General features: G+C 46.9%; 1 protein-coding gene across 1 annotated transcript in view; it reads right to left on the bottom strand.

Annotated features, from left to right (window-relative positions):
- Nucleotides 1-25,503, bottom strand: part of Acsf2 (acyl-CoA synthetase family member 2) — a 42,740-nt gene that overhangs the window by 14,257 nt on the left and 2,980 nt on the right. The window contains exons 3-7 of the mRNA XM_085829641.1: nucleotides 2,268-2,463; nucleotides 1,773-1,901; nucleotides 1,477-1,530; nucleotides 858-976; nucleotides 582-747 (exon numbers count right to left, since the gene is read on the bottom strand). Of these exons, the coding sequence (XP_085685767.1) occupies nucleotides 582-747; nucleotides 858-976; nucleotides 1,477-1,530; nucleotides 1,773-1,901; nucleotides 2,268-2,463 (664 nt within the window). The remainder of the gene's footprint in view (nucleotides 1-581; nucleotides 748-857; nucleotides 977-1,476; nucleotides 1,531-1,772; nucleotides 1,902-2,267; nucleotides 2,464-25,503) is intronic.

The following is a 25,503-nucleotide window of genomic DNA, read 5'->3' as shown; positions in this document are numbered from 1 at the left end:
AGAAGAGAAGCGAGTGACAGCTTGTTCTTTTTCTCTGTGTTTCCTTCCCATCCTTGACCTGACACTGCTCAGGGGGGCTGGGGGCGGAGTCAGAAGAGTAGGATATGGTTGTCCCGAGTCCACTTCCTCCTTTTGTTTATGCACAACGAGCTGTGCAGGGCCAGATGTTAGCATCCCGGATGCAAAAGAGAGCACAATACTTCTTTCTTCATTCGGTTTACACTGTCATGTAAGTTGGCACAGAGGACTCTACCACTGACTGGGTTTAGGAACTCTCTCTCTCTCTCTCTCTCTCTCTCTCTCTCTCTCTCTCTGGGCCTGACGCTCCTTAAGGAGCTCTGTGAGCTCGGGATTTGTGTGAACCTGCTCTGCACTGGAAGCAACAGGACCCAGAAAGCAGATGTGACCACGACTAAACAAAACCAAACAAAGAAACACCAGCTGCTAATTTTCTGAGGCAGATGGAGGGCTGGAGGCCAGAGTGACGAGAGAAGGCTGCTCCCACCTTTCTGCCTTCTCCCTCATCCCAGGGAGGGGCCTCATGGCCGGGCCCAGGTTGGGACTGGAGACTGTTGTCCTACCGAGGTGAACTGGATGTTGATGGGGTCGTAGCAGGACAAGAACCGCTGGTTGTATCGCAGCTGGGCTAGGTTCTGTTCCTTGCCACCGGCTGCCACAATGTCATCCAGGAGCAGGGTCCCCGGCAGAGGGGCATCCACCGAGATGACTGTAGTCAGGTCTGGGAGTCTAAGAGACAGAAAAGATAGTGACAGCCCAGGAAGATATCAGCTCCACCTTTGTAGGAGGTAAGAGTCTGAAATGTCACATGATATTCCCTAAAACCAAGACATACCCACCTCTCACTCTTCAAGGCCCCTGGCTGAGCCTTTTCCAGCTCAGGACAGACCTGCTTCAGGATGTCATAGTACTGCTGGGTCTTGAATTGTTTAGGGAACACAATACCTTTGCAGCCTACCTGTGAGAGAAGAAGTCTCTGACCTGTGGTCAGCAGGAAGCCCCAGACTTAGCAGTCCTCAGTAATCAATAGTTCACTTTCTCATATATATATGAATAACTATCCTGACATACCCATGTAGCAACACACACATACACACACACACACACACACCTGCACCACTGCCTCTAATGCAGTCATGTATACCCCACTCCAAAACAAACACACACACACATACACACACACCAGTCCAAAAACAGACACACATAATCTCTCTCTCTCTTTCTCTCTCTCTTTCACACACACACACACACTACCCTGATATACATACTCCACCCACAATACCCCTATCAGCCTATGACTGACCCTCTCTGTGGAGCTAAGATCTTCCAACCACATGAAGCCTGAGGAAAGACACTTCATAATACTCCATATACTATACTAGCATGCCCTGTCTCATCCAATTAGCCTCTACAAAACTGCAGCAGAAATGCCCCCTCTCCACCAAGAGCAAGTGGTACCTTTCTGAGGACATATTCCAGTTCTGAGGACTGGTAGGCTGGGTTCACAGACACCTGGAGGGCGGGGGACAGAGAGAATACACCAGAGTCCTGGAAAGATGCTCCACGCTCCTACCGCTCCCCTCAGAAAGGGCAAGGCAGCACTAGACACTCAGCCAGGGCTCTATGGTGAGCCTGGGATGAAAGTATCACCAAGTCTCAAGCCAGACAGAACTGGCTTAGTTCTGTATCTCAGAGGTTCCCCTTGAGTTACATCCCTCCACATACCCAGCTGTGCTAGGTAAACCCCTTCTCACCAGGATGATGCCTGCCTGGGCAGTAGCCAGCTGAATAAGTACCCAGGCATAGGAGTTGGGTCCCCACATGCCCAGCCGGTCACCCTTGCGGAAGCCAATACTCAGAAGACCAGAAGCAGCTTTGTCCACCTGGTCAAGCAGAAGGGGACAACGGGTGAGGTGACAACAAGCAGGAAGGAACCCTGATTCCTACTATCTATCTCAGGCCCGGGAATCACCAGGAACTAAGATCGCCAGGAACTAAGATCGCCAGGCCTTGGTGGACTCCTCAGTGCAGTGAAGGTGGGGACACAGTAAACAAATATTCCAGGAAGTACTGGGACAGGAGGTATCTAGATCACTTCTGCCTCTGTCTCCTAATGCCCACAGCAGGGGCCCTCGGGGGTCTCTTTCACACTGCCCCACGGCCACATGCCCACGATCCAGCTCCACTCAACTACAGCATCTAGGGCCCAGCAGCTGCTCTCTGAAGGTTCAAGGTCGGCAGGCACCTACCTCCTCCTTGAGCTGCGCAAAGTTCAGCCTGATGTTTTCATGGAGGATAACCAAAGCCTCTCTGTCGGGGAACCTCTGCGCTGTGGCGTCGAGGCACTCACCCACAGTTGTGTTCACAAGATGGGAGTCGGTGTGGCCCTGAATGTAGCTGAGGCCTCCGATGGGCAAGGGGTTGGTGCAGTTCACCATTCCAGAACTGTGGGGAGAGAGGGACTATGGGCTGGACAGCCTGGATCCAACACTCTGGCACACTTAGCTAGTTAGGAGTTCAGCTGTTTATAATATGTTGGTATGTTGAGTACCGACAGACTTTCTCTAGATGTGTGTGTGTGTGTGTGTGTGTGTGTGTGTGTGTGTGAGAGAGAGAGAGAGAGAGAGAGAGAGAGAGAGAGAGTCTACTGTATTCCAGGATAGCCTCAAATTCACTATGATTTGGCAAAGGATGCCCCTGACCTTCTAGGAGGAGAGGCATGCACTACCAGGTCCAGTTACATTCTTTGCTGGAGCTTGAACTACATCCTCAGTCCGTCCCCAGATCCTGTAAACTTAGACTATCCTCTTTTACACTCCTTTCCTAATCACGAGTTTTAACCTCCAAGCAGCAGGATGGGGACCAGGCTATCCTAAGCTGGGGCCAAGGGGCCTCCTGCACCTTCCTGGAAACAATGAGGGGTGACTGGAGAAGCTGATGCAGACACTTTCACCTGCGCCCCAGCCCTTGCCTCCTGGAGGTCGGCAGATGCTGTGGTCCTTCTTAGGGAACCAGTGAAGCCCGTGGTTAGACCCAGAGCTGGGGTCCAGGGCTCTGGGTTTCTTGGCTCCTTTATGGGCCAGTTTATCTCTTCTGGGTCAGAATTCCAAAGACAGAATAGGCAAGGGGTTTAGGGACCGGATGGTGGCACTAGGAGGGACTGCTGAAAGGTCTGAGTAAGAACTGTGTGCCTGGAAAGAGAGTCCCACATTCCACTGGCAGAGCCCTCAGACTCCCATCTTAAGATGCTGTGGCAAAGCAGAGGTTATTGCATCCAGAAAAGGACCACGGTACTCAGACGGTATGGTAACCTCAAGCACCATAGGACTATAGAAGAGCAGCTGGTGTCCCAGTAAAGATGTCCTACACCAGCCAACTCAGACTGTCCCTGGAAAAGAAACTCCACCTCCTTTCCATCACCCTCAAGGAACAGGGTTGTTTTTTAAAGTGGGGGAGGGGGGCGCACACCCCTGGAATCTCAGCAGCTGGAAAGCTGATGAGAGAAGGCTCGCCTGAGCTACATGTGAGTAGCAGGCCAGCTCCAGTTACTATGTAACAAGACCATGAAAAACAGGTGAGAATTAGGATCTCAGATTCTCAAGGTGAGGAGGCTGAGGAGCAAAGATGCCAAGGGTCCTAAAGGATGGGGAACAGCTAAGTCGGAAATGGAAGCCAGCGCAACTGCCGCATGTTATGGTCAAGCCTTTTCTACCTGCCCTTTCTTCTTTGTATTCATCCCAAGCCTGATCATCAGAGAGTATCTAACTTCTGTTCATTTTCTCTGTACTTCTACCAAGTGACACAGGAGGATAGGGCAGTGTTAAGGGGAGAGCAGTTTCTCCGGAGTTAAGAGTTCTAGAAACTCAGGGCTGGAGAGATGGCTCAGCACTTAAAACCACATGGCTACCCTTTCTCGAGTTCCAAGGTTCAATTTGCAACTCCCACAAGGCAGCTCATAACAGGGTGTTAACTCCAGTTCCAGGGGGAAAACATACGCCCTCTTCTGGCTGTCACAAGAATTGCATGCATATGGTACAAAGCTGCACAGACCAAAAAAATCTGCTCAGACTAAACATAAAAGGTAAAAACATAAAATAATAAATAAATAAAAATTAAAAAAAAAACGAGTTCTAGGAACTCATGCCAGTATAATTTGCTCATAAATAGAGGAACCACCCCAGTCATTTAGACAAGTCAAAGACCTGAGCAGTTTTACCTCTCTGCACACGCCCTGAACACCTGGCCCCAAACCTTAGCTGCTTCTTTCTTTTTCTTTTTCTTTTTTTTAAATGTTCTTTAAAAGAACTGGAGGGGAACTTTTAACTTCTTAATGAGGATGGGAGAAGCTGATAGAGTTGGAGGAGAGCCCATTAATCTCTCTCAATTAAAGCAAAGTAACAATGCAACTTCATTTGGGGATTGCAAAACCCAAGGCCCTCTGTGGCCAGGTGGGACTGAGCCAAGGAGGTGCTGTGAGGGATCGAGGGACAAGCACAGTCTCGACCACAGGTGTGCCCAGAGAATCGGTGTGTGGGAACTTAAGCCCAGATCTGTTTTCATAAGACAACAAGGAAGCTAAAGAAAAAGGAAAAAAAAAAAAAAAAAAAAACAACATTCTCTTGACTTCTTCATGTTGGCAACTGATGTATTGACACTTCATGTGCTAAGTGTCTGGAACATAGGAATAATCCCAGCTAACAACTGGGATAACACATGGACAGACAACAGGGCCTAGGGCCACAGCTTAATGAAAAACCATTTACCATTTGCCTGACATATGCGAGGCCCCAGGTTCAATTCTCAGCACTGGGGGAAGGGGGAAGGGGGAAGGGCCGGGGGGGGGGGAAAGAAAGCAAAGAATCTAAACACACACCTTTCCAACAGGGGCAGAACCTGCAAATTACAACTACTGCTCTCTCTGAGGGGCTAGGAAGATGGCTCGGCCAGGAACTGGTTACCACACAAGCATGAAGACCCGAGTTTGATCCTCAGAACCTATGTAAAAAGTTGGTGCATGCCTTTACTCCAGCGCTCAGGAGGCAGATGCAGGTGGTTGGCTGGCTATGAGTTCAAGCCTGATCTACAGATTGAGTTCCGGTACAGCCAAGGATATACAGAGGAACTTGTCTCAAAACAACCAAAGCCAACAACAATAATAAAACCAGAAAAACGTATTATCTTAGCCCTAGGGAGGTAGAGACAAGACGATTCCGGGTTCACTGCTAGCCAGACAACAACAGGCCAATAAAAGGCTCTGCCTTCAAAGCCAAAGTAGCTAGAGCTGGGGACAATGACACTTGAGGTCATCTGGCCTCTACATGCATGTACATATATATATATGTTCATTCAAGAACACACCTACAGCACAGATGTGTACATCTGTGTGTGCATACACACACACATGTGCAATTATGATGAGGTATTAGTCCATTTGAATTGAGAAGGTAGAAGGTAAGACACAGAATCCCAGGAAGCGGCCCTAAGTGTCATGAGGCTGTGCAGAAACTGAATCCTCCTCCATTGCTGGCAAGAGTGCAAAAAATTTTGTTCCACCATTGTGGAAAATTGGGTGCAGTTCTTCCAAAGGTAACACATACAGGATCACCACGTGACCTAACAATTGTACTTGTAAAAATATATGCGCCCCCCCAAAACAAGAAACTCAAGGTGAGTGCTCATAATTGCTCAGTGAAAATGACAGGAGATTGGGATTGCAGAGAACGCTGTCCGTGAGGTCCTTGCCATTCAGCCATGAGGACCTGGATTTGGATCCTTGGCACCATGTAAAAAGCTGGCACTGTGTGTGTGGCTGATGCCTGCAGCTCTCAGGGAAAGGAGTCAACCGAGCCAGACAAACCCACAGGCTCCAGATTCAGTGGGAGACCTGTCTCAGAAAGAGGAGATGGCGCAGGATGTAGAGGCTCTTGATGCTGAGCACTGTGACCTGAGCTGGAAGGAGAGATGACTCCCACAAGCTTTGTTCTGATACTCTCTCTCTCTCTCTCTCTCTCTCTGCACACACACACTCACACACACACACATACACACACATATATACACACACAAAAATAAGGTAGAGCCGGGCGTGGTGGCGCACGCCTTTAATCCCAGCACTCAGGCAGAGGCAGGTGGATTTCTGAGTTCGAGGCCAGCCTGGTCTACAAAGTGAGTTCCAGGACAGCCAGAGCTATACAGAGAAACCCTGTCTCAAAACAAAACAAAAGGTAGAAAGCAATTTAAGACACTTAAGTTGACCTCTGCCCTCACTCCCACTACAGGCACATACATCAACACATACTCACACCTGCCCTACCACCCCCATGAGAAATTACAGGAGATCCTGTCTAAAGCTTTCAACTATCAAATAAAATGCAACTGTTTACCTGAAAAATTAAAAAGCCAGAAAAATGAGATAATAGCCTTATTTCCTAAACAGGTTTGTTACACACACATACACACACACACACACACACACATGACCTTTGGGGCAGTGCACAGTTCTCTTTCCATAGTTCCTTTCCATCCAACTTTACAAGGAAAGCCGCTTTGAAATAGTCAATGTGCTTTTGTTCTCTGCTCTCCCTTAGGTTAGCCTCTCTGTTTAGCTTCTCTGTTTACACAGCCAGCCTCCTCTAGCAGCCTGCCACTCACTGGAGGGAATGTGGTAGCCTAGGAATGAAAACAGGTTGGTGAGAAGTTTAAGCCGATGGGGCTAAGGATGTGTTTCTGGAGGCGGAGTACTTGCCGAACAGGCCTGAAGCCAGAGGTCACAGAAACAGGTCCTGGTGGCTCAGGACTATAATCCCAGCACTGAGGCAATAGAAGCAGACGTTCAGAAGTCAAGGATTCCTTAGGCTTCATGAGATCATGCCTCATTCATTTAAAATAAAAAGAACTAAAACAACATTGCTATAATGGTTTTCTCTCTCTCTCTTTTTTTAAGTATATGAGTGTTGCAGGATATTGGATCACACTGTGTTATTTCCTGCAAAAATTTGTTTTTAGTTGCAGTGTGGCTCAGTCTTAGGACACACCTTTAATCCAAGAGCTTTCTGATTGAGTATTGCAAACAAGATTAAATAAAGTCACCCATCGGTCAAGAGGCAGAGCAAGCAACCAGTTGACAGGAAGTGAACATAGGATTATTAAGAGGGTAAGAGGAAGCCGGGCAGTGGTGGCGCACGTCTTTGATCCCAGCACTTGGGAAGCAGAGGCAGACGGATTTCTGAGTTCGAAGCCAGCCTGGTCTACAAAGTGAGTTCCAAAACAGCCAGGGCTACACAGAGAATGGTTCAAACAGAACTGCCATGTCTGGACAAGATGTGGGTCAACCTGACTGAGGTGTGGACAGAGGATGCGTGTGGCCAGACTACATGATGTGGTGTATGCCTTCAGGGAAGCTACAGCCAGTGTCCTTGTCCTCTTCACTGAAGGATCAACCAACTGCAGACAGAAAACCCTTGAAAAGGCTGGGAATGAATCCTGGCACTTGGGAGAAAGCAGAGGCAGGAAGATTACTGTGAATTTAGTGCCAGCCTGGCCTAAAAAGTGAGACCCTATCCCACAACAGACAAAACAAAAAACCGACTCCTCAAAAAAAAAAAAAAAAAAAGCTTTTAAAGTTGGGCGGTGGTGGTGGTGGTGAAGCCTCTAATTCCAGCAGAGGCAGGCGGATCTCTGTGAGCTCCAGGCCAGACTGGTCTGGAAAGCAAGTTCCAGGACAGCCAGGCCTAGTTCACAGAAAAATCCTGTGTCAATAAAATTTAAAAAAAAAAAAAAAGCATTTGAAGGCTGGAAAGATGGCTCCGTTATTAAGAGCACTGACTGCTCTTTCGAAGGTCCTGAGTTCAAACCCCAGCAACCACATGGTGGCTCACAACCATCCATAATGAGATCTGACTCCTTCTTCTGGAATGTCTAAAGACATCTACAGTGTACTTACATATAATAAATAAATAAATCTTGTTAAAAAAAAAGCATTTGAAAAAAAATCCAGAAACCTCTAAAAATCAAGAACAGGGGCTACAGAAATGGCTCAGTGCCTAAGAACACAGACTGCTCTTTTAGAGTCTCCAGGTTCAATTCCCCAGCCCCGACACAGTGGCTGACTGACAACTGTCTGTAACTCCAGTCCAAAGCATCTGATGCCCTCTTCTGGCCTCTGATGGTGCACACATATCTGTGCAAGTGAAATGTCTAAACACATAAAGTAAAAATTAAATAAAATCTCAAAAACAAAAGAAGAGGGAAAAAAACGCTGATACATTAAGTATTCTAATAATTACAAAAGGGGGTGTGGCTACCGTAGAGTACTTGCCTGACCTTCAATGAAGACTGGGGTTAGCTCCCTAGAACCAGACGGAAGGATGAATGCTTACTAAGTAATTAATTTGCTGTGATTTGCTATGTGGGTGACAGATTTTGGCTGCGGTGCCTTCCTTAGAGACTCATTGGACCTAACCACTGGCTTCAATATACACCTGTATCTGAGCTGACAGACACCTTGACACTGGAAGTGATGGCCAAGCTACTGGGCTCTGTCAACCCCTACACTGAAGACTGAGAACTTAAGTTGAGACAGGACCACACAAATCAGCAAGCTAATTTCTGAAGCCAGGTTGGAATATTTGTGCCACCTCCAGTATGCAACTGTCCAAATGCCCGTTCACCAATTAAAAAAAAAAGATTTATAGTGACTTATTGCTCATAAGTTCACATAGGAAGGACAGCAAAAGTCTTAATGAGCCGGGCAGTGGTGGCGCACGCCTTTAATCCCAGCACTCGGGAGGCAGAGGCAGGCACACTTCTGAGTTCGAGGCCAGCCTGGTCTACAGAGTGAGTTCCAGGACAGCCAGGGCTACACAGAGAAACCCTGACTCGAAAAACAAACAAACAAACAAAAACAAAAAGAAAGAAAAAAATCTTAATGACTGAACCAGATAATTTGAATGAATCTTATAAAAATAATGATAAATAAAAGACATTAGGATCAGGTATGGTGATGTGTCTTAGTCCCAGAACTCAGGAGATAGAAGAAAGTGAGACAGGCTAGGAAGACTAAGAAAAGAAAGGATCATGGGAAAGGAAAGGGATGTGACATCCAGGAGTGTGGCTTGCTAGAATCTGAAATCTCTCCCTTGCTAGTAGCTGAAATTTTCATCACAATTAACAATACACTTAACAATTAACACTACAATCTGGTCTACAGAGCGAATTCCAGGACAGCCAGGGATATGAGGAGAAACTCTGTCTTGGCTTGGTGGGGTGGTGGTGGTGGTATAGTGTAGATTGCTCATGTGAAGAAAATATTCTTTTTTTTTTTTTTTTTGCAGAGATATCTGAAGTAAAAATGGTAGAGCAGCAAAGTGATGCATGAAATGAAGGAACATATGACCTTTGAATGTAACCTTATCTCTTTCCCGGCTGCTGTAGATGGCTCTCAGAGGCTCTCACAAACAAGGTTATTACCTTGTTAACAGTAAAAGCAACTCTACTCTCTTGTGATCTTGTATAGCAAGGATTCCATAGACTTCGTGACCCAGGGAGCCACCCTCTGACCTCATTTATTGAAAAGGTTTAAGGAAAAAAAAATTCCTTAGAAACCCTTTGAACAATGGAATGCAGAAGTCACCAACATCTAGCTGGGTGTGGTGGTGCCTGCCGATCATCCCAGCACCGAGGAAGAGGAAGCCAGGAGTTCAAGGTCAACCTCAGCCACATACCAAAGTTTGATAGAAGAGACTCTGTCACAAACTCTCTTTAATAAACATCACTCATTGCCTGGTGAGAGCTTTCGGCTAGCCTGGGTTACAGAGAGAATTCAGAGACAGCCTGGGGTTCATAGTCCAACCTGTACTCAAGCAACAAAAATAGTGCTTTAGCTAAGTGATAAAGCACTGGCTTGGTGTGCAAAGGCATAAGTTTGATCCCCAGTACCGCACAGATAGATAGATAGATAGATAGATAGATAGATAGATAGATAGATAGATAGATATATTCACCCAGGCATGTGAGGCTGTAATTTCAGTACACCGAAGGCATCAAGAGTTCGAGGCCACCCTGAGCTACACAGCAAGATCCCATCTCAACACAAACAAAACTTAAAATAAAGGCAAGTAAAATTAAAAACAAAGAAATGCTGAAGAGATGTCTCAGGGGTTAAGAATGTTTCATGTTCCTGCAGGGTATTGGGGCTTAAAAGGAAGAGGTTAGGAGAGAAGGGAGGGGAAGGGAGGGAGACAGGGGGTGGGGACAGCGTAGGGAGTGGTGGCGCACACCTAGGATCTAGTAAGAGGTGTTTGTTTAGAAGTTACTTTTGCTAATAACCTTTGACTCCGGTCCACAGGAAAGCCTGGCACCTCTGCCTTCCCTTTGCACCTGTCCCCTTCACTTTGTGACACCTGCTTACCTCTCTTTGCTCCTGCCAAAGTGTCTACCAGAAAGCAGAGATAAAAGTATCTCATTTCCCTTCAAGGTTGAAGGCACAAAGGTACTCACTCATCTACTAAATTTGCAGTCACCTAGTAGGGCCTAAGGCAGGACAAAACACAGACAAGATACCATTTCAAGGGTAGAGAAGCTGCAAAATGGAGCAGGTGTGTGTGTGTGTGTGTGTGTGTGTTTGTGTGTGTGTGTGTGTGAGCACGCACGCACACACACACTTGCTCACACATCTCTGTGGATGCTTGTGCCACAGTGCACATGTGACCTATGGAGATCCGAGGACAGTGGCCCCTTCCTTCCCATCTTATCTTAAGGTAAGGCATGCAGCCCAGCTTTTCCATGAGCTATCAACCTACTATTTTGTAGGACTCAGATTCGTTCTCTCATGCTATCAGCAATCGATCTTGCTTCCTCCCAGGGCTACAGGTGAAGAACAGAGCTACACCACAGCCAGGAATTCGTAATCACCAACACCACCTGCTCACCGCCGTCCTGACTTTTCAAGTCTGACACTCATGTCACTACCCCAAAGATGGCCACATTGACTAGATTTCCTATGTAGAAATTTGGGTTGGGTGGGTGAACATGGCCTGTTGGAGTGGCTAGTGGAAAGCTTTGTCCTAAAAGTTCTAATTATTTGGGAGCCTGAGGAAGGAGGACTGAAGTTCAAGACCAGCATCTACATCATCCCTCCCTCCCTCCCTCCTTCCCTTTCTTGGTCTTTCAACGTCATTCAGCCTGGCCTGAAACTCCTGTGTAGTCCAGGCTTTGGCTGTATGATATCCTGTCTCAAAACAATAACAACAAAAGAAAATGGAAGTCAAATGTAAAAGGGCCACAGAAGGAATGACAATACAGCACTTGCCTAGACTGCAAGGCCCAGCCTGGTCTCCAATAAGCACTTAAAATACCATACTCTGGGGCCAGCCAGCTGGCTCACGCCTAGCAGCCCGACAGTCTTGAATTCAGTACCCCAAACCCACTTAAAGGTAGGCGAGAGCCAGTGCCACAAAGTTGTCTTCTGACCACACACATGTCACCTGACACTCGGGTGGCCCCCTCCATACAGAGAAAATAATAAATAAATAATTTAAAAGCATGCTTTTCTATACTTCAATATATACTTCCTTTTTAAAAAAATAAAATAAATTCCTGGCCGGGCAGTGGTGGTGCACACCTTTAATCCCAATCCCAGCACTTGGGAGGCAGAGGCAGGCGGATTTCTGAGTTCAAGTCCAGCCTGGTCTACAGAGTGAGTTCTAGGACAGCCAGGCTACACAAAGAAACCTTGTCTTAAAAACCTAAATAAACAAAAAGCCTTGTAAGGATTAAGCTACTGCTGATACAGTCATAACCAATAAACTAAACAGCATGTTGCTCGAGCTATTTTTTTAAAGCAGCATGCATTATTTCTGGGTAAAATATGTACACACGTCAGCAAATAATGCCGAGCAAACCAAGGAAACACCATCTATTAGAGATTTCTAGATTAGAAAATCCAAGCCAGATTGGTGGTGTCCCACGCCTTTAGTCCTAGCATTTGGGTGGCAGAGGCAGATGGGTTTCTGCAAATTGGAGGCCAGCTTGGTCTACAGAAGAAGTTCCAGGATAGCCAGAGCTACACAGAGAAAGAAACCTGGTCTTGAAGAAAGAAAGAAAGAAAGAAAGAAAGAAAGAAAGAAAGAAAGAAAGAAAGAAAGAAAGAAAGAAAGAAAGAAAGAAAGAAAGAAAGAAAGAAAGAAAGAAAGAAAGAAAGAAAGAAAGAAAGAAAGAAAGAAAGAAAGAAAGAAAGAAAGAAAGAAAGAAAGAAAGAAAAGAAATTCCTCTCCAAAGAAGTCCTTTTGGTCTGGAGAGATGGCTCAGTGGTTAAGAATGCTGACTGCTCCTCCAGAGGTCCTGAGTTCAAATCGCAGCAACCACATGGTGGTAGTGTGCTCTCTGCAGAGTTGATTGTGTACTGTGACTTTGCCCTGCGTCGCAGACACAGGTATGCATTCTGCGGGAAAAAGGCTGAGAACAGCCCTGGACACACTGATTATTGTTAGCATAAGGTTTCCCAGAAACCAAGCTTTGGTCCAGAAGATAAGACAAGAACAGCACTCCAGAGAGAAATGAGAGTCCACCCAGATGACCAGCTGCATGATGCAATCTCTAAGAGAGTCAACGGAGAGACTTTAAGGCAACTCAAGGAATAAATGATTCTCCTTTATGGAAGCGATAAGCAGGAGGCTGGGGATCTAGCTCTGCTGGTAGAACACTTGCTGTTCTTGCAAAAGATGGGAGTTCGCTTCCCAGCATCCACATCAGGCTGCTCCCAACGCTGCCCTCCGGGTTCTTACACTCTCTTCTGGCCTCTGTAGGCAATCATACATATGTATATATTCGCACACATACACATAAATCAAAAATAAAATACAATAAAATCGGCCGGGCGTGGTGGTGCACGTCTTTAATCCCAGCACTCGGGAGGCAGAGGCAGGCGGATTTCTGAGTTCCAGGCCATCCTGGTCTACAGAGTGAGTTCCAGGACAGCCAGGGCTATACAGAGAAACCCTGTCTCGGAAAGCAAGCAAACAAACAAACAAACAAAACCCCAATAAAACCTTTTGGTAAAAGCATTCCTGTAGGGGCTGGAGAAGATGGCTCTGTGATTTAAGAGCACTCGCTGCTCTTCCAGAGGACCCAGGTTCAATTCCCAGCATCCACATGGCAGCTCACAACTGTCTGTAAACTCCAGTTCCAGGGGATCTGACACCCTCAAGCAGATATGCATGCAGGCGAATTACCAATGCACATAAAATAAAAATACATAAATCACTTTTAAAATGCACATTTTTTTTTTCTTACAGGCTGCCTGCGTTCAATTCCCGGCACCCACATGTTAGTTCAGAGCCATCCGTAAGCCCAGTTCCAGGGAGTATGCTGTCCTCTTCTGACCTCGGGCACCAGGTATTCACATGGTGCACACATATACATACATGCATACATACATACATACATACATACATGGGGTCAAGATGTTCATACATATAAAATAAAATAAATCTTTAAAAAAAAAAAAGCATTCTTGTAAAAGCGTTACATGCCAGGTCATTCAGTAGCTCAAGTAATTGACAGCTCATTCTGGGACCTACGTCAGTGCATTCCTACTGACCTGACCCCTCACAATCATGCTGGCTCATCCTAAAATAGATTAGAGCCTGGACTACTGTGGGTCTGTGTTCCGCCTGGCTGCTAGGGAGGTAAAATGCAGGGATCTTGACTACCCCAGGGGATGGGAAAGCTCAGTCTGAGATGTGAGAAAGCTGACGCTGGTATTCCCTGGGTTTCAGGGCTCCAGTCACTGCTGGAGAACAACACGGAGAAGTTGAGAATGAAGTGTCAGGGGTCCACAGGCCCTGGGGAGCAGGAGGTGGAGGGGGGAACGGGGAGGGGAAGCTCTGGCTTAGCTCATTGATGAGGGTCCTTAGCTAGGCTGTGGTTGGGGCTGGGAGCGCAGAGAGGCCTTCTAGGGGAGAATTAAGCATCAGCTCTGTAGGTGATGGTCTGCTCTGTGCTCCCCAGGGCGGTTCTTGATGAAAGAGACAGACAGTCCTTGGTTCCAGACTGTTCATCATGGAAAATGGAAGCATAGCGTACCAACTTCTCGGGGTGGACCCGAGATTAACTACCTTTGGCAGGAAGGGAAGCCTATTGGCTAATAAACCTTCAGGGCCTCCAGGTACCTCTTTAGCATGGAGAACTCAATTCTGGGCCTACATGACATCACAGATCATGTTTCCTATGTGGGAAGTGGTGTGGCACATGATCCAGGCCAGGAATTTGATAACACGGAGTTACCTACTGTCTCTGGTATGTACCCACCGGGTTTCTGTGGTCTCAACCCACTCTATCCACCAAGCTTCCTGGCATGGTTCACCGTCCCACAGACTACAGTCAAAATTGCCTTAGAGAAGCTGGGGATATAGCCCAGTGGGTGGTGTGCTTGCCTGGCATGCACGAAGCCCCGTGTTTGATTCCCTAGTGCTGCATAACCTTCACTGTGGTGGTACACATCTCTAATCCCAGCACTTGGAAGGTAGAGGCAACAACAGAAGTTCAAGGTCATCCTTGACTACATATTGAGTTCAAGGACAACTTGGGGGTTGGGGGGGGGGAGGTTCTGAAACTCTTAAAAAAAAAAATCAAACACCTCAAACACGTTTAATCCTAGTCTTTGGGAGTCAGAGGATGGTGGATCGCTGAGTTGAGGCCAGCCTGGTCTCCAATGTTGGTGGGATTGCAAGCTGGTACAACCACTCTGGAAATCAGTCTGGTGGTTCCTCAGAAAATTGGACATAGTACTACCAGAAGACCCAGCAATACCTCTTCTGAGCATATACAACTGGTAATAAGGACACATGCTCCACTATGTTCATAGCAGCCTTATTTGCAATAGCCAGAAGCTGGAAAGAACCCAGATGCCCCTCAACAGAGGAATGGATACAGAAAATGTGGTACATTTACACAATGGAGTACTATTCAGCTATTAAAAACAATGAATTTCTGAAATTCTTGGGCAAATGGATGTATCTGGAGGATATCATTCTGAGTGAGGTAACCCAATCACAAAAGAAGTCACTTGATATGCACTCAATGATAAGTGGATATTAGCCCAGAAACCTAGAATACCCAAGATACAACTTCCAAAACACAAGAAAATCAAGAAGGAAAAGCAACATTCATTGCTTCATTCCTCCTTAGAATAGGGAACAAAATACCCATGGAAGGAGTTACAGAGACAAAGTTTGGAGCTAAGACAAAAGGATGGACCATCCAGAGACTACCCCACCCGGGGATCCATCCCATAATCAGCCACCAAATGCAGACACTATTGCACATGCCAGCAAGATTTTGCTGAAAGGTCCCTGATGTAGCTGTTTCTTGTGAGGCTATGCCAGTGCCTGGAAAATACAGAAGTGGATGCTCACAGTCATCTATAGGATGGAACACAGGGCTCCCATTGGAGGAGCTAGAGAAAGCACCCAAGGAGCTGAAGGGGTCTGCAACCCTATAGGTGGAACAACAATATGAAGTAACCAGTAACCCCAGAGCTCGTATCTCTAGCTGAATATGTAGCAGAAGATGGCCTAGTCAACCATCATTGGGAAGAGAGGCCCCTTGGTCTTGCAAACTTTATATGCCCCATAACAGGGGAACACCAGGGCCAAGAAGTGGGAGTGGGTAGGTAGGGGAGTAGGGCGAGGGGAGGGTATAGGGGACTTTCGGGATAGCATTTGAAATGTAAATGAAGAAATTATCTAATAAAAAATTGAAAAAAAAAACCCCAAAACAAAAACAAGAACAAAACAAAAAACAAGGACGCTGGATGGTGCAGAGCAGTGGCTAGGTTGCAGAGAAATGGAGCAGAATGCAGATGGATAGATTTCCAGACGACAATGGGTGCAGGAGCCATACTGACTGGGAAACGCCCTCTTAGCATCCCTCACTGAGATGCTCTCCTCAGCCCTAGCACTGAGAGCTCCTGGGAATTAGAGAAAGGAAGTGACCTGCCAATCAAGAAGCACGGGGGTGCATGTGCCCTTGCAGCATCCAGAAGGCAGAAGGAAGTTTGAGGACATGCCTGGACTGCATGAAGGAAGAGCAGACACCAAGATGAGGGAGTTCAAGACTATCCTCAGCTACACAGTGAGTCTGGGGTCAGCCTGTGGTATCTGAGACACCGTGTCAGACAGCAACAAAGTAACTCTTTGAGAAGTTCACTCCAGCACTCTGGGGTGTGCCTTGCTTTCCTTCTGAGCTCCTCTCTCTCTTGACTCTTGTCATTTTATGCTTAAATATCGGGGTGGGGTGGGGAGGGTGGGGGGGGGGGGTGGGGAGGGGGGGGGTGGACACTGGTGAGATGGTTCAGTAGTTAAGAGCACCGGCTGCTCTTCTAGAGGTCCTGAGTTCAATTCCCAGCAATCACATGGTGGCTCACAACCGTCTACAAGGCCATCTTAAGCCCTCTTCTGGCATGTGAGTATACAGGCGGCAGAGTGCTCGCACATTAAATAAATAAATAAAGCATGAATAAAGCATGAATAAATAAATAATTTAAAAAAAATGTCTTGGGTGTGGGGGGTTGGAGAGACAGCCCTACATGGCTTGCAACCATATGTAACTCCAGTCCCTGGAGATCTGATGCATTCTTCTTGCCTCCTTGGTACCAGGATATAAACACATGTACACACACACACACACACACACACACACACACACACGTCTAGCTTATTTCTTCCATATATTATATCCAGGGACAGTGAGATGGCTCAGCAGATGTATGGTGCTCAGCCTGAGAACCTGTGTTAGACCCCCAGGGCCCTCGTAGTGGAATGAAAAGAACCGATTTTCACAAGGTGTCCTCTGACCTTCCGACAGGTGCCATGGAACCCATGTGTGAATTTGTAGATAAGTGCAATAACAAAATTATATTTAAAGCTACAGCGCGCACTAAAAGGGTAGGTCTCTGGAGACTTCCACCCAGAGGAGCTCCCCACGGCACCCTCAGGGATCCTGTCTGCCTGCAAGCACACCAGCTCCTTCTATCATTTATCTATGGCACTTGACTCTGTGTCTCAGCTCACTCTCCTGACCTCAGGGTGCAGCTCACCTTTCCTCTTTCCCAGCACAGAGCCATAAACCTGTCTGTCTCCACAGCCCCCGGGTAAGGCAAACCCAGGGTCTCACGCTCCCTGCCTGGCCCAGCCTCACAAAACCTGGACAGAAAACACAGCTGGCTGGCTCTGGGAACATCAGATGGGATCTGTAGCATGTCACCACATTTTGGAGAGGGCAGCTAAAGGTAGGGCTAGCAATCATCACCCTCAACACAAAGAATTTTCCTTAAAACAAAAAACAAAACCTCTGTGAGTAAGAACATAGGCACAGAAGCCATTTTTTGGAGACTTTTGTTTTATTTTTAATTCCATGTTGATATGTGGACATGTGCATGTCAGACCAGAGGTATCAGATATCCTGTGGTCATCCTAGAGATGGGTCCTAGGAATTGAACCAGCGTCCTTAGGAAGAGTGCTCTAACCACTGAGGAATCTCCCCCTCCCCTGCAGGATTACTCTATTTTGTCTGCGTCAGACACAGTCACAGCAGAGCTGGACCATGGAGCAGGGATGTGGATAATGCCTGAGCAAACAGGCCCGTGACGAAAGCCTCTTATTTCACTTCCTGAAAACATATCTATTGGCTGTGGCCCTTGGAAGTTGAACCAGAGGTCAGCAGATGGACCGTGTTGGTAAGCCTGAAAAGCCCCAGACCATGGGCAAGTCCTCTTAATCTTTTCAGACACCACTAGAGAGGGAAGATGGGCAGGGCTGATGCCAGGTACCCAAAACCAAAGAGTGGCAGAAGCAGCTCCCAAACTTAAGTATCAAGCCAGATGCCAGCAAAGCTTTTAAAATGAAATTGAAAGCAATTGCCGATTAGACCCAAGTCCCGAGCGAACCCTGACCTTTGTTCCTGCTCTCTGCTGGTATCTGTTGCTAGGCCAGGGGACTAGCGAGCTCAGGGCTGAGACTTGAGATCAATCCATGAACACAGATAAAACCAACTCCCACACGTTGTCCTCTGACCTCCACATTCATGACATAGCACAGACATCAGTAATGTACTTAACTTAATTTTAGTTACTAATTTAATTAATTAATCTATTTATTTTGGCGTTTTATTTTGTTTTGAGACAGGGTCATGCTACATAGCCCCGACTACCCTGGATTCTCTATGTAAACCAGGCTGGCCTCAAACTCAGAGATCTGCCTGCTTCTGCCTCCCAAGTGCTAGGACTAAAGGTGTGCGCCACCACAAATATGATTGAGAAAGGCTTTGACAGGGTTTCTCTGTGTAACAGCCCTGACTGTCCTGGAACTCACTCTATAGACCAGACTGGCCTCAAACTCGAATTACTTTCTATTGTATTTTAAAAAGCTTTGCTGGTAGGGCAGTGGTGGCGCACACCTTTGATCCCAGCACTAGGGAGGCAGAGGCAGGTGGATTTCTGAGTTCGAGGCCAGCCTGGTCTACAGACCAGGTCTACAGAGTGAGTTCCAGGACAGCCAGGGCTATACAGAGAAACCCTGTCTCAAACAAACAAACAAACAAACAAACAAACAGCTTTCCTGGAGGTTGGCATAATACTTTTCAATAGTTGACTTAAGTTTGGGAGATGCATCTGTGATTTTTCAGATTGGGGCATCTGCTTCTGCCTCCCAAGTGCCTGAAATTAAAAGGTGTATGTCACCACTGATCACCTGATTTTGTTGTTGTTGTTTGTTTGTTTCTTAGATAAGAAAAACACAGAGCAGTGGGTTCCCAAAATTGCAAGAATCCGTATGTAAGACGCTGAGGGTCTCTGCCTCTAGTTGCTTCTGATTGGTAAATAAATTTGTCTGCAGCCAATGGCTGAGTAGGAAGACAGAGGCGGGACTTTAGGATTCATGGGCAAGGGGACCACGGAAGGACAGCAAAGAAGGACCAGGCCTGAGGAGTGCAGGACAGAGAGACAGCCAGAATGTAAGAGTCTGAGATCTCGGCCCATGAGGGTCACGGGCCTGGGTCCTGGGTGGCCAGGATGGAATCTAGGTTTTAGTAAATAATAGTTCAGGATTATTGTAGGCGATAGTGTGCTAGCCACATGTAGGTTTGGAAGAGGCCCTGTCCCTTATGTATGTCTTTCATTTGGGAACTCAGAACACTGGGGCAGGGAGCAAGAAACGCATACTCCCACGGATTTGAGCAGCATTAATCACCTAACGCAACACAGGGCTGTTGGAGATGGCTCGCCAGTTAAGAGCAAATACGGCTCTAACAGAATTTGGTTCTCAGCACTCATACCGGGCAGCTCATGACTGCCTGTAATTCCAGCTCCATCAAACCCAACATCCTCTTCTGGTTGCGGAGGGAACCTGCACTCACACACATCAACCTCCTCCCTCTCACCCCCCAGGCTTAACTAAAAGTATCAAAAAGAAAACAGAGAGAGAGAAAGGGGAAATGTAAACCAGCAGTAAGATTAAGGCAAGCAAATGAATGAGCCAATGGGCCAGGCACGGACAGTGGCTCTGGCCTGGAAATTCCACATTTAGGGAGAGAGGCAGGAAGGTCAGGCGTTCAAGGTCATCCTTGAAGACTGAGTGAATTTGAGGCCACCCTGGGCTGCTTGAGAACCTGTCTCAATGAAACAAAACCCAGATCATTGTGCACCTTCTGAATAACCACAGACCGGTGCAGCTGTGTCAACAGCTCGGGTCACAGAAGCCTCTCCCTGCCGTGGTGAGCAGAGCGCGGAGATTTCTAGCCGGTCAAAGTACGGAGAATAAAGTGACAGCTGATTGTCTGTCTGTAGATGGACCCTCCACTCGCTGATGCTCAGGAAACATCTCAGATGAAGAGGGGAGAAGAGGGGAAGAACTGGGGAAGACAGAGGAGACGACCGGAATGGAATGCTCAGCTGCCAGAACTCACAGCAGCTGTGATTTCCAGCACAGGATCTGGGCAAGACTGGGTTCTGTCAGCATCCTGCTGTGGGCAGAGGCGGGACTCATGAGCACTCCCTCCATCCCTGGAGATTTACACAAAGATAACAGACGACGAGGTGGTGGGGGGGGAGCATTTCTTTGGTGGTGTAACCACTGGTAAGGTGTCTATGCTCCTGTGACATCAACAACCCTAATGCAATTCATCCCAACCCAAACCCCATGCACCCCATGAAAGTGGCCGGGAGAACCCTTGGGAGTCGGGGGAGGATAAGAGATAATATGGGATGTCTATGGCTGACATGTGTGCTATGCTCGTGTATGAAGACACCATAATGAAACCCAGTATTATGTATAATTAACACGTGCGATGAAAACATTAGAGATGTTAACATGACAACTTGGTGCTCTACGCTTTAACAAAATAAAAATATTGCAGGGAGAAAACAAAACAAAGAAAGCTAAACAAATGGACCTGAGCCTGTTGCCTTAATATATGTATCGTGTGTGTGTGTGTGTGTGTGTGTGTGTGTGTGTGTGTGTGGTGTGTGATTTATCTTGTGTGCCTGGCCCTTTAAGAATTCTTAGTGGTTAGAACTGCTTGACCCTATGAATTTAGGCTTGCAGAGTGAGAGGAGAAGGCAGCTGGAAGTGAACTGGGCTAGCAGAGTGAGAGGGAGGTGGGATATAATAAACAAAGAAATTTAAAAAATAAAAAAAAGTACTAAAGCAAAGTATGGTTGCTCCCGCCTGATTCCTGTATTCAGCAGGCCGGGGGAGGAAGATCACTGAGTTTGAGGCTAGCCTGGACTACATATTAAGTTCTGGGTCAGCCTGGGCTAGCCAGATCATGCCTAAAAAAAAAAAAAAAAAAAAAGGCTATAATCAATGCTCTCTTGCCACACCGCCTCCAGTAGGATCTGTGTGACAAGTTCCACAGACTGAGGCAATTGACCTCAAAACAGGGAGGCCTCCTGAAACCGATTGTGGAACTCCTTGTCGGAGAAAAATTATTGTGCCGTAGTTCTCGTGGCAATCTATCTGTTTTGTTTTCTATTATTCCTTTTCTTATTTACATGTTCCTGGTAACCTAGGCCAAGATCTTAAGCGAGAATAATGGGTAAGAAACCATCCCTAAAGATGGGGCCACTAACATGACTTTATCCCCGGGAAACCAACGCTTTACTCTTTTTTTTTTTTTTTTGGTTTTTCTTTTTTTTTTTTTTTTTTTTATTTATTATATGTAAGTACACTGTAGCTGTCCTCAGACACTCCAGAAGAGGGCGCCAGATCTCGTTACAGATGGTTGTGAGCCACCATGTGGTTGCTGGGATTTGAACTCTGGACCTTCAGAAGAGCAATCGGGTGCTCTTACCCACTGAGCCATCTCACCAGCCCTTGGTTTTTCGAGACAGGGTTTCTTGTGTAGCCCTGGCTGTCCTGGAACTCACTTTGTAGACCAAGCTGGCCTCGGAATCAGAAATCTGCCTGCCTCTGCCTCCTGAGTGCTGGGATTAAAGGTGTGCGCCACCACTGCCGCAACCACCAGGCTAACACGTTTTTAAAAAGGATCTCAGAAAGCAAGTGTGGTGGAGTACATGTAAAACCCTATTATACTTAATATGTAGCCGAGGTAAGCCTCAAACTCACAGGAAGGCAGTATGAGTGATGTAAGTGCTAGGATAACCTGGTCCACAGAGTTCTTGACCAGCCTTGCTACAGAGTGAGACCTTGACTGTCCCTCCCACCTCTGTCACCCCCTTCCCTCCCCCAAAAAATGCAGACGCGATGACCCATATTAAATTCAGCATTTGGGAAGCTGAGGCAGGAGGGGATGTTTTGAGTTTGAGGCGATCCTGGGCTACAGAATGAGTCTCTATCTCAGTAAAAATCAAACAAACAAGTACAACCCCTTCTTCCTAAAACTAGTCCTCGGTGGTGGCAGTGAGATGACTCAGCAGCTTAAGGTCCTTTTGGCCAAGCCTGAGGACGACCTGAGTTCAATCCCCGAGACCCACATGGTGGGAGGAGATTGTCAGAAGTTGCATGGACAAATGCACACAAGTAAGTGTTTCTGAAAATGTTTAAAGAAAAGAAAAAACTAGGACCCAAGGGTGTTGAAACCAACTCAGTGGCTGAACACTTGTGTGGCATATGCAAGACCGTATGTCTGGAACTCACACCCATGACACACACACACACACACACACACACACACACTCTTTTTCTCAGTCACACACACACTCACATACACACTCTCTCTCATACACACACACACTCATATACACACACACAGGTGCTCTCTCTCTCTCTCTCTCACACACACACACACACATTCACACACACTGTGGGGATTAATCATGGTACCCACAGGCTGGGGTTCCCTACTGCACAGAAAGGGAGAAAGCGCTCTGAGGGTTGGCATTCGTTTTTCTCCATTTCCTGACTGGAAACACAACATGACAACTTGCCATATTAGACCACTTACCTGTGCTGCCTTACATTCAGGCCTCTTCTCTCCACCAGGCCTTTCCTGTGGGGATGGACTTTAACCTCAAACCCTGAGCCAACATCAATCTGCCTTAAACTGTTCTTGTCAAGTATTTAAGTAAAGAAAAGGAGACCCATATAAACAAGAAGGAAGAAATAAAAAAGCAGAGCTGGGTGTGGCGGCCCATGCCTGTGACGTCAGCATTGGGGGGCGGAGTTTGAGGCTGGAGGATTGCTGTGTCTGAGGCCTTTCTGGGCAACATAATGAGATCCCATCTCAAAAACTAAAACAGCAAGAAGCTAAAGAGATGTTTTAACAATTAAAAGCACCGGCTGCCCTTCCAGAAGACTCAGCTTCAGTTCCCAGCACCCACATGGTGGCTCCGCAAGCATCTTGAATTCTAGTTCCGGGGGATCTGATGCCCTTTTCTCGCTCTGAGGACAGCAGGCAAGCCCAGCGTGGTACACAGACGTACAGACAGGAAAGACATCCCTGCGCACGAAAGTCAAATTTTTTGTTGTTTGTTTGTTTTTGTTTTTCGAGACAGGGTTTCTCTGAGTAGCCCTGGCTACTCACTCTGTAGACCAGGCTGGCCTCGAACTCAGAAGTCCTCCTGCCTCTGCCTCCTGAAAGTCAATTTTTAAAAATTACCCTGAGCCGGGCGTGGTGGCGCACACCTTTAATCCCAGCACTCGGGAGGCAGAGGCAGGCGGATTTCTGAGTTCGAGGCCAGCCTGGTCTACAAAGTGAGCTCCAGGACAGCCAGGGCTATACAGAGAAACCCTGTCTCGAAAAACAAAAAAACAAAAAAAAATAAAAATAAAAATTACCCAATAAAATCAATAAAACCACAGAGGATGGAAGGAAAAGAAGACGAAAAGGAGGGAGGAAGGAAAAAGCCTTGAGAAAAAAAAAGTAACTTTGGAAACTGAGTAATGAGTTTAAGCGTGGTTTAAATGATTCTCCGAACGAATTCATATACCCGTGATTCTTAGAATCTTTGGATCATTGAGGCCTCTGCACTTTGGAATGGAACAACCCATGCATGCTTTTTGTGGAGTGATAGGTTATAGAGGGATAGCTTGACTTTGAAATGGCTCTCCCTGGAGTGTTTTCTGGGTCTTCTTACCACGTGATGCTTTGGGCCATGTCATGACTCAGCGGGATGGCCCTCACCGGTGCCAAGCACCTGCTGGCACTGTGCCCTTGGACTCTGAGTTAAATGAACTCTGAAGAGAAGCTTACCGATGGCTCTGTTCTCTGGTGGTCAGTCATAGCACTAGAGAACAAGCCATTAAAGCTTACTGAGCAGTACATTTAAGACCTGTGCAACTTCCATATGTAATTACACCATAAAGTCCTATGATCACTCAATATAACCTTTCTGAAGGAACCCACAGCCTATGAAGGAAGCAAACTACAAAGAACTATTTAGGGGCAATAAAGAGTTTGAGCCCAGGACTGCCCCAACTCTGGAGGGAGTGCTCACTTTTGCCATCCAAAGGGAACGGCTGGTAGATATGCCTTTATGAGTACAAAGAGAAAGCACATGCAAGTCTTCACTTGAGTGTAACAAACTCTTTCTACAAAACGAGCAAGTAGAGGGTGGCACTTGCATAACAAGATTCTGTGTTTGACTCCTGGTACCACTAAAATACAAGAGAGAAAGAGAGAATGAAAGAAAGACAGACAGACAGACAGAGAGAGAGAAGATAATGGTGAGGTTGGTGGGAGACCCTTTGATTTTGGGTTTTGTTGTTGTTGTTGTTATGGTGGTGGTGGTGGCGGTAGTGGTAGTTGTGGTGGGTTTTATTCTTTTTCGAGACAGACTTTCAACGTGTAACAGCCCTGGCTTTCCTGGAACATGCTCTGTAGACCAGGCTGCCCTTGAATTCAGAGATCCATCTGCCTCTGCCTCCTAAATGCTGGACTTAAAGACACAAGCCACCCCCACCACCCAGCTGTTGGGAGACATTTCTAAAGTCTGAAATACTTAGGGTTCAGGTACCCACGTTGCAGGCTTCCCCGCCGAGGCCATTGTACAGGGACCCAGTTGTCAGTAGTAGAGGTTGGAGTCAGGGGTGGGGTGGGGGCTGGTTCAGCACACCTGCCCTTTGATGGAACTGCTAAGGTCCAGATCAAGTCTAAATCTTAGCTAAAGAGGGTCAGTCTCACCTCAAAGGAAAGGCTGAAAGCAATAGCTACCAGCTTCTGCCTCTCCGCCTTCAGTAAGACTGCATTAGCAACACACTAACCACACTCAGAGATTAGGTAACATGCCTCCTTGGCCATTAACTCGGCTGTCTGTGTAGAGCAGCCAGGGGTGTATCTCAAGACAAGCTAGCTTCCAATTCTTGTTCTTTCCAGTTCAGCAAAACCATGCCTGTAATTTCACAGCTTCAGAGGCTGAGACAGGAAGATTAATAGCTTCAAGTTGCAGGACAGCCCGGGTTATACACCAGGACCCTGCCTCAAAAACACAAAAGAAAACCCAAATATGGTGGACTCGGTGTGCTGGGCGGCGGCAGCAAAGCCTGCCTGTAACCTAATCAGAGGGTGGAGGGCAACAGCTTCCCACACCACCATGCCTGGAGCACCATCTAGTGCCCGCTCCCCGATTCTCTTCATCCTCCCACCAGTTTGGGTCTGAGTCCTATGGGCCTAGGTGCTTGACCTCTGAGGGCTAGATCAATGCCCTCAGAGACCTGTGCTGAATATTTGAGAAGCCTAAGATGGAGGCCTCTGCAGGGGAGAGTAGGGGACAAACCAGATACTTCGTTTGGAAGGATGAAAGCCAGCAAGGAAGGATGCAAATATGAGAGGAATGGAAAGAAGTTGGGCCAGATACTCAGAAATTTTTTTTTCTCTCTCTCTCTTGATAAATAGGCCTCTTCTGGACATAGTTTCTCTGAGGCCTGACACTGAAGCCCTCAGAGATCACAGGCCTGAGGCCAGTAAGTGACCTGCTTTGTTTACACAGAAAAATGTCAAAGATCAGGAATGTTGCAGCTAGGGTAATGGCTT

The sequence above is a fragment of the Mus caroli genome, unplaced genomic scaffold (genome assembly GCF_978045245.1).
Source record: "Mus caroli unplaced genomic scaffold, Mus_caroli_1 scaffold_13, whole genome shotgun sequence".
Taxonomy (NCBI): Eukaryota; Metazoa; Chordata; class Mammalia; order Rodentia; family Muridae; genus Mus; species Mus caroli.
The sequence above is the reverse complement of the archived record's forward strand: the minus strand, read 5'-3'. Positions and strand labels throughout refer to the sequence as shown.